Source organism: Stegodyphus dumicola, chromosome 6, assembly GCF_044657685.1.
Source record: "Stegodyphus dumicola isolate Sdum_Otavi_A_Nest chromosome 6, ASM4465768v1".
NCBI classification, from domain to species: Eukaryota; Metazoa; Arthropoda; class Arachnida; order Araneae; family Eresidae; genus Stegodyphus; species Stegodyphus dumicola.
Window position 1 is genome coordinate 147754140 of NC_140773.1, and position 13069 is coordinate 147767208.

Consider the following 13069-nt stretch of genomic DNA (forward strand, 5'->3'; position numbering starts at 1 on the left):
GATTCCCGGCGAAGGCGATTGCTCATTTTTCATTTCTCTGGCTTTTCCAATTAACTTAACGTCTCTCCGTACCGAATTTCTGATACCAAAGTTAAAAAGCTGATGTCTTCGGTAATCAAACTCTCAAGTCCTTTCACTCGTTTGCATGTCAAACCTTTTTCATCATTTTTCTTTTACTGAATCTCTTCATAATTATTATATTATATTCATGATTCATTTTAATGAAATTTTTGATGAATGATTTCCGAAACAAATGGAGTATTTATAATAAGCTAAGATATACAAGCTTTCTTGTCTTGAAATAGATATGTAAATTGTAAAATATGAAACAAAATTATTAGACTTAATCAATTGGCAACAGATCTTGGAATTCATAAGTTTTAATTAAATGTATCTCTGTTTCAAAGGATGTGTTTTGCTGCGTAACTCTGCCGCATGTTACGTGATTCTTTCATTGCAATTGCTCTGCCCTGCGACATCTGTAGCCCAATCGCTGTTGAGGATTAACATAATAACTTTCAGCCTATAAATTGGATCGAAGTGAGTACGCATTCCTTTTTCTCGCGTGCTGTTGCCTGAGTAAACCACGTCTCTCGCTTCTACTTCTTTTTCTTTGTCTAAAATGTAAACTACGAATATTAAAGTGTAGGCCGTGCTTTCCTCGTGTTGAATCAGTTTTAAAAAAATGTATATTGCTGAAAAATTGTTTCTGTGAAAAATAACGATGTTTTAACCATCAAGCCACTTATGATTTTCACATCAGTTGTCAACTAAGCAACAGACTTTCCGCATGACTCAAGCATGATTTGAGTTTCTTTTCCCCCCTAAAAAACCACATCATCATATGCATAAATATGCTTTAATTAATACGTTATATTAATTAATTATATATATAATTAATTACTTTTGATATGTATTAATGGGTGCTTTGAGTTTTTTAATGTGAATACGGTTACAGTTTAAAACTTTTAATAAGCATAGTTTCCATAGTTTTATCTAAATCTACTAAAGAATTAAAGTTTACACGTTCTATTACACAATAGGTTTGCTCTTCATTTCTTAGAGGATAATCGAAAATAAAAAATTAATAAATATATATATATATTCTTTGCCTCAAAGTGAGAACGTCGCATTATTTTCGGTTTTTTTATGGTAAATAGTTTCGAAAAAATATTTTTGTTTTGAATATTGCAAAATCAGGATTGAACTTTCAGTGACACAGCCGGAGGTATATTGGAAAAGCTAGTTTATCTGAAAATTTCATGCTCTTCAACAACAACTATATACTGCAAGCAGTAATATATTCTCTATGCCTTTGGGACGAAAGAGATGTTTATCTCTTTTGTTTGCAGTTATTCAACTTATTCAAATAATCATGTCTTCTTTATTAATGGTTTAAAAATATTTTAACCCACTTTCGAAGAAAGAAGGCCCCATTTCTTTATTTTCTTCCTCTTTTTTTCAGATTTGTTCTAGATTTTATTCTTCTTCCATGTCACATCCCTCATTTTTTATAACTTTTTTTGGTATAATTTAGAAATAATACGCGCGAGGGAAATAATCGATTCTGATCTGTGTTACCTTTTCAAATCGGAGCATCGTCGCGATTGAGAATCGCAGGATGTTTGTATTACGAGGAAATGAATCTTTTCTCCTGTATTGCTTATATTTATTTGTTTAGTGGTAGGTGGTGACTGGCTTGGCATTTTAAATTGTTCAAAGGAATAATTGTGGAGGTATTGAGGATTTAGTATTTAAGAACGAGAAAAGAAAAATATCCGCTTTAAATGCTTACGACATAATTTTTCGAATGGCGAATGGAGAAAATCATTAAATGTTAGCCAGCTAGCAACCTGGAATTGTCTTTTTCTAAAAAAAGGTCTTATCACCTCGAAAACAGCTTTCTTTTTTATAATTAATTTTAATTTAATTTACAATTCTAGGTTTAGAGATTTTCGAAAAGAGCGTATCAGGAACAGTACTTAGGATTCCTGTATGGTATATCTAACTGCAGTGAGATTCCTCCTTTTCTTCAGATGGCTTTGTTTCAGTATAATGAGTGCTGATGAAGGAGAACATTTCTAGAAATTGCAAAATAAGCTAATGTAATTCCAAAAATATATTTAAAATGTTTAGAATATAATAAATTCCGAATTAAAATATTCAGAAAAAAGCTTTTGAATTTGAGAGCAAATTCAAATTTGCGTTTTGGGTTTCCCATTTCCATATTCTGGCTTTCAATTTGTAAAATCTTAAATTCCGATTATTTTCTGTTTTTTTTAATAATATGCAAAAAATCCAAACTAGAACAAAAATATTTTTTTATCTTTTTATTAGAGGCCAGCTTCATTTTGAACATTCTGATTTCGGAATGGATTATGGTGAAGCACTCGAGAGCTAGCTGCCTAAATAGCTATCTGCCTAAGGAGAGGAATGCATTTATGGAAGGTGTCTTAAAGGAAACTGACTCGTATTCATGTTATAGATAGGGAACACCACAAAACGCCTATACAGCCACACATCCATCAGGCTCAAAACCAAGTACAGAGTAGTTATTGTTTTCCGCTTTGTGGCAGCAAACTGGATTATAATTTTAAACATAACTAGACTATACTGATCATAAAAATGATTTGAAACGTCAAAAATAGGCAAAAAATTGCAAGAAAATAAGTATAGGTTACTATATATCTTCCTCCAACGAAAAAATAAGAAATAAGAAAAACTTACTCGAAGTTTTAATTGTTAAACGCTCTAAAAACTCAAACACTTTTATTTCTTGCTTTGTGACTTAATTCTTAGTCGCGTGATATACGCTGCGTTACTTTTAGTGCATCTCTTTTTTTTTTTTTAAAACTTTAAGTTTCTTATCAAAACCAGACTATATCTAAGCTTATTTTCCCAACACACTATTAAAAAGATGTGAATTTTAAAACACCGTATTACCTAGTTTCCTAGAAAGGGAAAATAAATAAATAAAGTGTATTCCTTCTTGTCCAATTTTCGTCCTGCATCAACAAGTCGAGCAGCGGGGTAGTTAGGATGGCATCGTCGGTGTGCTATATGGAATCGTGTCCGAGAAATGGTGTGCATCCTTATCGGCCGATGTAACAACCGAGGCTTAACGTACTGGGATCGATATTTCTACTCACGCTTCCACCCCTTTCCGGACGTAAGTGGCATCTCCCGGCACTTCGGGACATCTGGGCCTTCCATGCGTGCATCATGACGTCACTTTACAATCGATGACGTTTCTGAAGGGAAGAAGGGGGAGGGATGAGATTATCCAGGTCTCCCGGACTTTCTTTTGTCGATATCGACGGAGAGCGTGATGGGAGAACTGTTACGCGTGCGTTGAAACATTTTATTGCGGAAAAGATGCAATGTTGCACATTGCAGCGTCCGTGACACCCGGATGCAATTTTGGAAGGTTCTTGAAATTTCGTTAACGTAAACGTAATCCTTAAAAATTGAATCACTTTGAATATTAAACATAGTCGTCAGAAATTTTTAAGCTATTTCAATCAACGTTTTAAAGCGTAATTATTTTTTACCTCTTCCATATGCCGTGTATTAGGATCTTGTTTGATAATTTTCAGTACACCGGGTACTCCCCCCAACAGTGATTTTAAAATTTTGTGTTCAAAAATGCTTTACTTTTGCTTTTGCTTTTCAATCTGTGATTTAATATTGAAAATTTATTATTACGTTCTATAAAACACATGATATTTAATTTGTAGGAAAGACAGCACAGTTTCTGTATAACTTCTTTTAATATATAGTACAGTTAACTGGAAATCTCATTTCTAATAGAGCAAACATAATGTCTCTCAAATTTACACGTAAATATGAGAAGTTACGTGTAAATTTGAGAGATTTGGATTGGGAATTCCTAATCTCTTGCGAATTGGGTTACGTTTTACATGACCCAATTCGCAAGAGAAGACAAAGTAATACAATTACATTTATACCTGCACTATATATTACCATGTATAGTTTCAAGATATAGTAGGACAATGAAAATCGTTCTTTTCCATAAAAGCCATGACTAATGAAATAGTGATGCATAGTATGCCTGCATGCTATGCATCACTATTTCATTAGTCATGGCTTTTATGGAAATTTAAAATCAACTTATTATGGAAACTTAAAATTAAATCATAAAATGTAATATTTTTATGATTTTGAACATAAAAATTAGAGAATTTGTAGCATTTAAATTATAAAATTAATTAGTATGGAAGAAAATAAATATTTTTTTATCTATTTAAAACTTCCAAATCAGTAAATAAAAGAAATAAATATTTGGAGGAAAATAATGTTATTAGTGGATTCATATTAATTCAACAATTAATTTATTGTCCTAACAAAATAAAAGACGTCTCATTAAGAAATAAGTACCAATTTAAAACTACAGGAAAAAAGCAGAATTAAGTAACCAAAAATATCACTGTGATTAAATTTCTCCAACTGCTTTACCCACGATTTCTGTAGGTAGCATTTCGAGTTAAAAAAATACTCAAAGCATTAAACGTAAGTGACACGTAAATTATGAGCTTTTTTTAACACGGATCGACTTTTTCTTCATATCACCATTAAACTAATCCATTCTTTAAGATTTTTAAAGCATAAAATTAAATACATGTCTTTATTTCAATTGAAACTGTAGTGTGACAAAATGATTTGTCATTTAGATAATAATCCTTTGAAGGAATACGTAAGAATAAATTTGTATCGTAGAATGTTAAAGATTATTTGTCGTAAATGGATTTTCACTTTAAATAAATAACTTTAGTGTTTGAATGCTCAAATATATTGCTTCTACTAAAAAATTAGAACGTTTGCTGCTTTTATGTTAAATAAAAACAGCTTCCCAACATTTTACTACAAAATTCTTTGACTGAGACTGAAAAGCTTTTTAAATTCTTCATAAACTTTTTAAAAAAATTTATTCTCACTGAAACTTAGAAGCGCGAATCACGGCACATCCTTCTCAAGAGAGCAGCGATCCATCGTCACGTGTTCTTCTTACTCCCCCTTAGATGCTCGTTCAACGTAGGCTTCCTCGGGTGGTTTGGTGAAAAGCACTTTTGACAGGAAATATTAAATTGCCAGAGACTTAATAATTTCAGGGTCGTCTTTTAGTGTGCCTATTTAAAATAACATGGTTCATTACAAAATTCTTTATTCGTATAAAAATAATAATATTTCTCTTACAATATAATCTAAATAGATGATCTCACCAAGATATTGTTTTCTAAAACAAGTAATAAAGAATAGATCTAGTGTTTAAAACAGAGTGTTTAAATTGTGCTTTTAACATATAGATAAAACACAAGAATCATGAAAATGTTTTATTTTTGAAATTTGGCTTGGCCGAAGTGTAGTTTCTCGCTAAATGTCTTATTCATTTCTAACATCATCTTTTATCTATTCGAACGCACGTGTTAGATATCGCAAAAGGAAAAAAAGTAAAGGATCATTATGATTTTGTCCATGATATTTATTATGAAATTTGATCAAAATTTATTTTTCTTGTAGACTAAATAAAACATTTTCTTAAGCAAAATTGGACGAAGTTTTCTTAGTTTATTAAAATCACTAAACCTTTAGTAAAAAGTAAAAAAAAATTATGCACGTGGCAGAGATCGCCGCTGTTGTGAACTACAGGAATCTGTTTTATTTTATTTTATTTTGTTTTGGGTTAAATGCTTGGCTTTTTTAATAGAAATGAAACTAAGGTACAGTTTGTATTTAACATCATGCAAAGAAAATGAATAAATTATTTGATGTTAAAATCAAGACATTCTTGATTAGATTTTTATTATATTTCTTGCGTAATCATTTCGTAGTATAGTAAGAAAGAAAGATCTTTTATGTTTTCTAATTTGATCTTTCAACATATATTTCCACTGTTTACTATATAATCGTATCCAAACTTAATTAATTTGATACATTTTTGTTTTTAACCTTCTATGGTAGATACTTAAAAAGTTCAGTAGACCTTTCGTTGTTTAATTTAAAACGCGATGATACAATGTTTCCTTCACTTCTTTATTTATGATTGCTACTTTGATAAAGCATCCATATTATATCCGCTACCATAGACGTACTTCTGTAAATGACCCTTCATAAGAGAACTGTGTAAACCGACTGAAGGCTATCAAAATCCGATGGAAACTTTGGAGCCTCCCAAACTGTATATTGGTTTGGGGAGCGTACTGCGGTATAGAAGGGCTTGGGTTCGAATTACGGTGAAGTCATGGGTGTTTGTAAATGTATAGCTTCTTTCCTTAAGGTGGGCAATCTAAATATATGGCGAGCTGAAAGTCCTCTCGTGTGGTTTGTTGGTAGGGGAGAGAGGTGGAAGCCCTTGGACTAACTCCCCAGGGTGTCCTCCCTCAAAATTGGAGCGGGAATAGAAATCCAATCTCTTTGAGGCTCTGACAATTATTCTTTCAAGAAATACATGGACAAAATAATAACAACAGAAACGTTTCTCTGGAGAACTGCGCTGAAGAATTTCTAAGTTATCAAAAACTTCTTTTTTAAGAAAATAAACCCGTCGAAACGTATTAGCCGAGGTTATAAGTAAAAGCGTGTCAATTTTGAATGTACTTAGTTGCGTTATAAATCACTGAGCACTTTTGTTTAACATTACTTAAAAAGTTTGTATTGCGAATCAAGTCGCATTCATCTCCGCTTCTCAACACCTTTCGCCTCTTGTTACCCCAAAAATTTCAGCTCTAGAAGAAAATTGCCGGTTATCTGTTTGAAATTAAAATCGTTAAGCTATTAATATTTTTTGTGTAAGTCCATATCTGTAAATTTCTCTTTGATACAAATATATTATTAGACATCAGTTAAGCATTATATCTATTGTACACAATAACATTAAATTTAAAGCAGTATGTAAACCTTAATACTGAGATGAGATCTCTTGAATTTAATACGGCTGGTGAAATCTTAATGTAACGTCAAATAATCGTTAAATACTAGAATTCATCTGATAAGGAAGGCTTCCTTGTCAAATTTCTGACGAGGATCGTTTTGAAACCGTAATATAAAATATCAGATTAAAGTCAATGTTTGAGTAAAGAAAATGAGTGTTTTCGCTGGAACGTTATTTTAAATTCCTGCGAAAATACTTTTTTTTTGTCTGAAATTAAAACTTTTCAAATTATGGAGCAACAAAAGTGGCATAAAATTTTTTATTTATAATAATAATAACAATAATAAATCTCTCCGTTAATATATTTGTCTTGTAAAATATTTTGAAGTGTCATTTCAAAATACAAGTGTATAATTTTTTTATTGAATGAAATATTTTATAGAATAAATACCAAAATTGTTAGCAAATGCTTAAATTAAATTTTATTCTGAAATACGAGTTCTCGTATCTGCATTATGTGAAGATTAGTGTTTTGATTGCTTGTTGTTTTAAGGATACAAAATACTCAACTGAAAATAATTCCACAAATAGTAAATTTGTTCTTACAGGACACATTATGTTTTCTTCATTAGAATAGTCGGAAATTAAAAAACTGTGTTTATTAATGAAACGCTCATATATAGCTCCCTTCATTTTAATTCCTTTCACGATAGCATTTCTTAACATAGCTACCCTTATGAAGGCTTTGAAAAAATATCTATGTATCAGGGAAAACCGATATAAAAATCATTATATATCTTTATATATAATTTATTACCCTACTCCTCATTATTTCTCACGGAAAACTCTGTTGAGCAAACGTTGCTGAACAGTAATTCGTAAATATTTAATACCTTGAATCTGGCTGTTTTTCAGAAAAGTATTCTTAACTGTGAACCTGAACTGTAAAGTTTGTAGTACTATTAAATTACTAAAGACCAAAACTATTAGTACTATTACTAAAGACGCAATACTATTAATATATAGTTCATAAAACCAATGAAATTCTTTTTCTCTTGCTGTACAGCCAAACTATTCCTCTTTTATGAAAGCCGTGTTTTTAACAGCAAACAAATAAAAGAAATTCAACTACAAATTATCATCAACAGAAAAATATATTTCCAATTTTCTGAAATATGAACCCTTCTTTTTAAGGAATCTTTTAATTTACAGCTTCAGATATAATGATATAAAGTTTTGTTTTTTTCTCATAAGCAGTTTTATTGCCCAATTGATTTGAAGCTTGATTTTTGAAATTAATCATTATTTGGTTAAATTCACTTATTATTGTATATCGTAAATGTTAAGATATGAAATTTAAGAAGCTATTTTTGTTAACTAAACGAAAATTGAATTTGTATGTTGTCACTTAATAATTATGATAACAGTGAGATCGAAAAATAAATGATACCTACTTTTTGATTTATCAAAATCAGCAATGAAGAATTTTCGTAGTATTTAAATATCGTTTAGTTATAAAATTTCCTAACGTTTCAAAGAATTATATTTATATTCATTTTTTGTATTTATTAACTATTTTCTTCTTATTTATAACGCTTTTATAATGTTTCCAATCTTAATTTCAGTTTAATAGATCTGAATTGTAATTACATGTAATTATCTAATGACAAATCAGTGAGGTTTATTGCAAAATATTTAATTTTGTGACTTTGATGTGCTATGTATGATAATGATACAATGCAAATGTTTAATAACATGTGATAATGCTATGTTTAATGACCTGTTGTATTTCTTTTCAGCGCTTCAAATAGATAAATAAATAAATTTCAAATTGTGCAAAAAAGAATTTTAAATTTCTTTTATACCCCAGATTTCACTCAATTCGGTTAACAAAGAAAATTTCTAAGACTTCATTAAACTGATAATATATAGTATTGTTAAAAATATTTTGGAACGGATATCTTTAACTAAGTATCTGATAAATTTGTTTAATATAATAATAATTTTGTATCTGAAAAACAACAAATTTTTGTAATTATAAATGTTAAAATTCTTTCTTCTAGTCATGCTTGAGTGTAAAGTGTCCTAGTATGTGATTTTATTACATATTTCAGATTTTTTGTAATCCTACTACTTTATTGTAGGTTATATGTCTTTATTCAAGGTTTCTTCTTGTCTCGTATATTTTTTCGCAAAATTTTACATCCGTTTACTTTAATACGTCACTATAATTATATAGTATGAATTCTAGAGCACAGGAAATAGACTTTTCGCTTATTGTCCTTGTTCTATGATATAAAAAAACGAAAAATTAAAATATATTTATGTTTTCTTTATTTATTAAAATGCATCTTAAATTTTGTTTTTTATTTATGACAATAAAAGAATGTTATTATAAAACTTGTATGCTAATTAACTACAGTGTGGACACTTTTGGAAATTTTTATGTTTTTGAACTTTGTATGCTTATAGAAAACGTTACGTTTCACAAAATGCAAACTTGTATATATCATTTTAAAGTGAATTTATTACTGAATTCAATACAAAATACAAAATTCAATTATTTGCAATACAAAAAAAGTTAAACGATAATAGTTATCGATATACATTAGATAGTGATGATTGCAGTGAGTTATCAGTACTTAGTAGGGTACCCTTTATTTTTGATTACAGCTTCACATCGACGTTTCATTGAACTGATAAGAGTTTTAAGCTCTTCTTTCGTTATTACATGATGCCGGGAAACAATTATAGCCTCAATTAGTTCCCTTTTATTTGATGGGCGCGTCATTCGGACAAGAGATTTCAAACGGTGCCACAAATTTTCGAGAGGATTGAGGTCAGGACTGTTTCCTGGCCATGACAACAATTTAATGCTCTTTGTACGAAACCACTCTTTCGATATTTTGGCCGTGTGGCAAGGAGCAGAATCCTGCTGAAAAATAAACGAAGAAGCATTGTTGGGAAAGAGATCTCTGATGGAAGGTAGAAGTTATGGTTCTAGAATAGTGTCAATGTATTTTCTGACATTCAGTGTCCCATCGATGACATGAAGGCGACCAATACCATCTGCTGACATGCATAAACAAATCATAACACTAACTGGGTTATTCACAGTTGCTTGAATGCAGTCAGGATGTAGCTCTTCTCCTATTCTACGTCTTACATATTTTCGCCCATCACTACCGAAAAACGATATCTTAGTTTCATCACTCCATATAAGTGACCACTGATCATCTGTCCAATTGATGTGTTCCTTTGCCCACTGTAGTCTTTTTTTCGTTGCTGAAAATTAAGATAAGGCTTTTTTTGTGGAATTTACCTATCAGTCCAACATCTGTTAATCTTCTCCTGATAGTTCTTGAACTGACAGAAACACCAGCATCATTCAGATCATTTCTGATGGCCGCTGATGACATTTTTCTATCTTGGAGACATAGTCTTTTTATTCTTCTGTCATCAATAGATGTGGTGCACCTTTTTCGGCCTTTTCCTTCTTTGTTTTTTATTGAATTTGTCTCCTGATATCGTAAACAAAACTTTCGGACTCCAGATGTAATCACTGAACCAGCCACCTGTCTTGCAATTTCAGCACAGGAAAGACCACTTTCTCGTAACACAATAATATTACATCTCTTTCTAGGTGTCCAATATACTCTTTTATTTGATGTTATTGCTTCTTGACTAAATATTAAAAATTTTTACAAAATTTCCTACTTGTAATTGCAGTGTATAAGAAACAGGTTCTCCTTCTACAGAACAAAGCAAAATAATGAATTGTTTCAAGTGTAAACATGATGTTAGCTTCTACTGGCAGTTACTAACATTTGATTGGTTCTCAAAACAAGAACAGTGATTGGCCAGGAAAGCTAGACATTACAAACCACTTTATAACTGTGTTTTTTATTTATATTAAAGTACATATAACTTTTTCTGTATTGCAAATAATTGAATTTTGTGTTTTGTATTGAATTTAATAAATTCTCTTTAATATGATATATACAAGTTTGCATTTTGCGAAACGTAACATTTTCTATAAGCATACAAAGTTCAAAAACATAAAAATTTCCAAAAGTGTCCACAATTTTGGCCACCACTGTATATCTATCTTTCAAATTGTGTTATGAGTATTATTCAAGAAGTGTTATCGCTTACGTCTTTTTGCTGTTTTTCCTCAATTTCAGTTCCAGCCCGATTCGAGAACAAATTTAAAGTGGAAACAGTTCGATGGGGTGAAACAGCAATTTTGCACTGCGAAGCCTTTGGCGATAATCCTATCACATTAACGTGGACCAAAAATCAAATTCCGATATCGGAAAAGGAAAGCACAAGGTAAGGTTCAACTAGTTTTGGTATTATTCTTTTCAGAAAATACTATATTTCAAACACATGAAAATACGTAAGATTTCATTTGTATTCAGAATTTTTTATCGGAATTAGGGAAAACTATAATATGTAATCGAGTTCTTTTAAATGATTATCATTTTTAAGAAGAAAAAAATATCTTATTATGAGCATAACGCATAAAGCAGTTTAAACAAACAAAACGAAGAATAATTTTAAAACATTCATAAAATGCTAGAAATTCTACTTAAATTGTTTATCATTGAGAGATTGCTCCATATATGCTATTAAAACTTAGGTTAGTATCATATGTGGAAAGTGTTCAGAACATGTTTATAATATATAAGATTACATCTTAGCGAAATTTCCTTGAAGATACAAAATATTACATCACATATATTCTTACTATCATGTTGTATTCTTATTGTGAGAAAATTGTGATTTATTTTTATTTGAGTGGCGAAGTTTAAAAAACATAGTATAATAGACGCGTACTAAACGAACCCTCACGTTCTAAAACAAAAAGGAGTATCATAACGAGTAGTCGCCGTACTGAAAGTTAATTTGACTTAATTGCTTCGGTTGGACGCTTTTTGCATTAGCTGTTGTAACGGAATGGATCGCTGTAACGAGCAGTCGGTATAATGATCGTCGACAATATTAACGTTTTAACAACTGTAAAAAAATAATAAGTAAATAACGTATTAACTTTCTGGTTGTCTATCTCTCATCGAATTTTTTTACCTTTATTATTGAAATATCTTCAGTATGTAATGACTGCATACATTAGTATGTTTAAAAAGGTAAGTCCTTTAATTTTAAACTTTCTGATATTTTAATGCGTCCAAGTGCTTAAAACTTCACTGTGTGTGTACTTTCTGTTGATGAAGATTTCTCTTTAAATGACTTCGTAAGATAGCTAGTAATTTCTCTTCATGGGAAGAAAAGGCAAGAGAAAAATTACCGTTATCCGGGCTTCTGTACATTTTGAACTAAAGAAACAACTTCAGAATAGAAAATAGACAGAATTTTCCATAAATGAAGAGCACTCCAATAAGATACGACTACACTAAAAAGTTAGTCTATATTCAGCGTGTCTCCCATAAAAACGGCCCTGTTCAACAGTATATACACTCTTAGACAAAAAAAAAAAAAAAAAAAAAAAAAAAAAAAAAAGGCACGCACCACAACGCACCGAGAAGTTATTAAGTAAATTGGACACAAATTGATATGCATACTGGTTTCGATGGAAATGCAAAATTTTACATTTTGGCTGCCAATGAATGAACGGTTGTCGCTACAGCGCATCTGATCTGCGCAACTGGCAGGATATTTAAGAGGAGAAATTACGATTCCAGGTCATAAATTCTTCACTAATTTCATTCCGTGTACTCTGGTAGACAGTAACTATGCCTCTCATACAGGTGCGCGAACGATATGCGCAAATGTCAGAATTTGAGAGAGGTCGTGTACTTGGCCTCAAGGAAGCCGGTTGGTCTAATCGGCGAATACCTCTACATTTGAGCAGGAGCGATGCCACTGTTAGACGACGTTGGCAGGAATGGGTTAACCATGCCCGCACACAGCGTCAAGAAGGAAGCGGTAGGCCTGGAGAAATGACAGAACGTGAAGACCGAGCAATCGTCAGAGCGGCCCTCACAGCCCTAGATGCATCATTATCATCGATTGTACGTGCAACCAAGTGCAACCAGTGACCGCAAGGACCATTCATAGACGGCTCACAGAAAGGGGGCTGAGGTCACGGCGCCCCTTGCGTCGACTACCATTAAACTCTGTACAATGTCAAGCCCGTTTGCAGTGGTGTTGGGCTCATTC

The 13069-nt window shown here is 31.4% G+C and overlaps 1 protein-coding gene across 4 annotated transcripts in view; it reads left to right on the forward strand.

Annotated features, from left to right (window-relative positions):
* LOC118198860 (cell adhesion molecule Dscam1-like) overlaps positions 1–13069 on the forward strand; it is a 199755-nt gene that overhangs the window by 123988 nt on the left and 62698 nt on the right. For all 4 annotated transcript variants that reach the window (XM_085818988.1, XM_085818989.1, XM_085818990.1 and 1 more), the window contains exon 5: positions 11074–11221. In XM_085818988.1, the coding sequence (XP_085675114.1) occupies positions 11074–11221 (148 nt within the window). The remainder of the gene's footprint in view (positions 1–11073; positions 11222–13069) is intronic.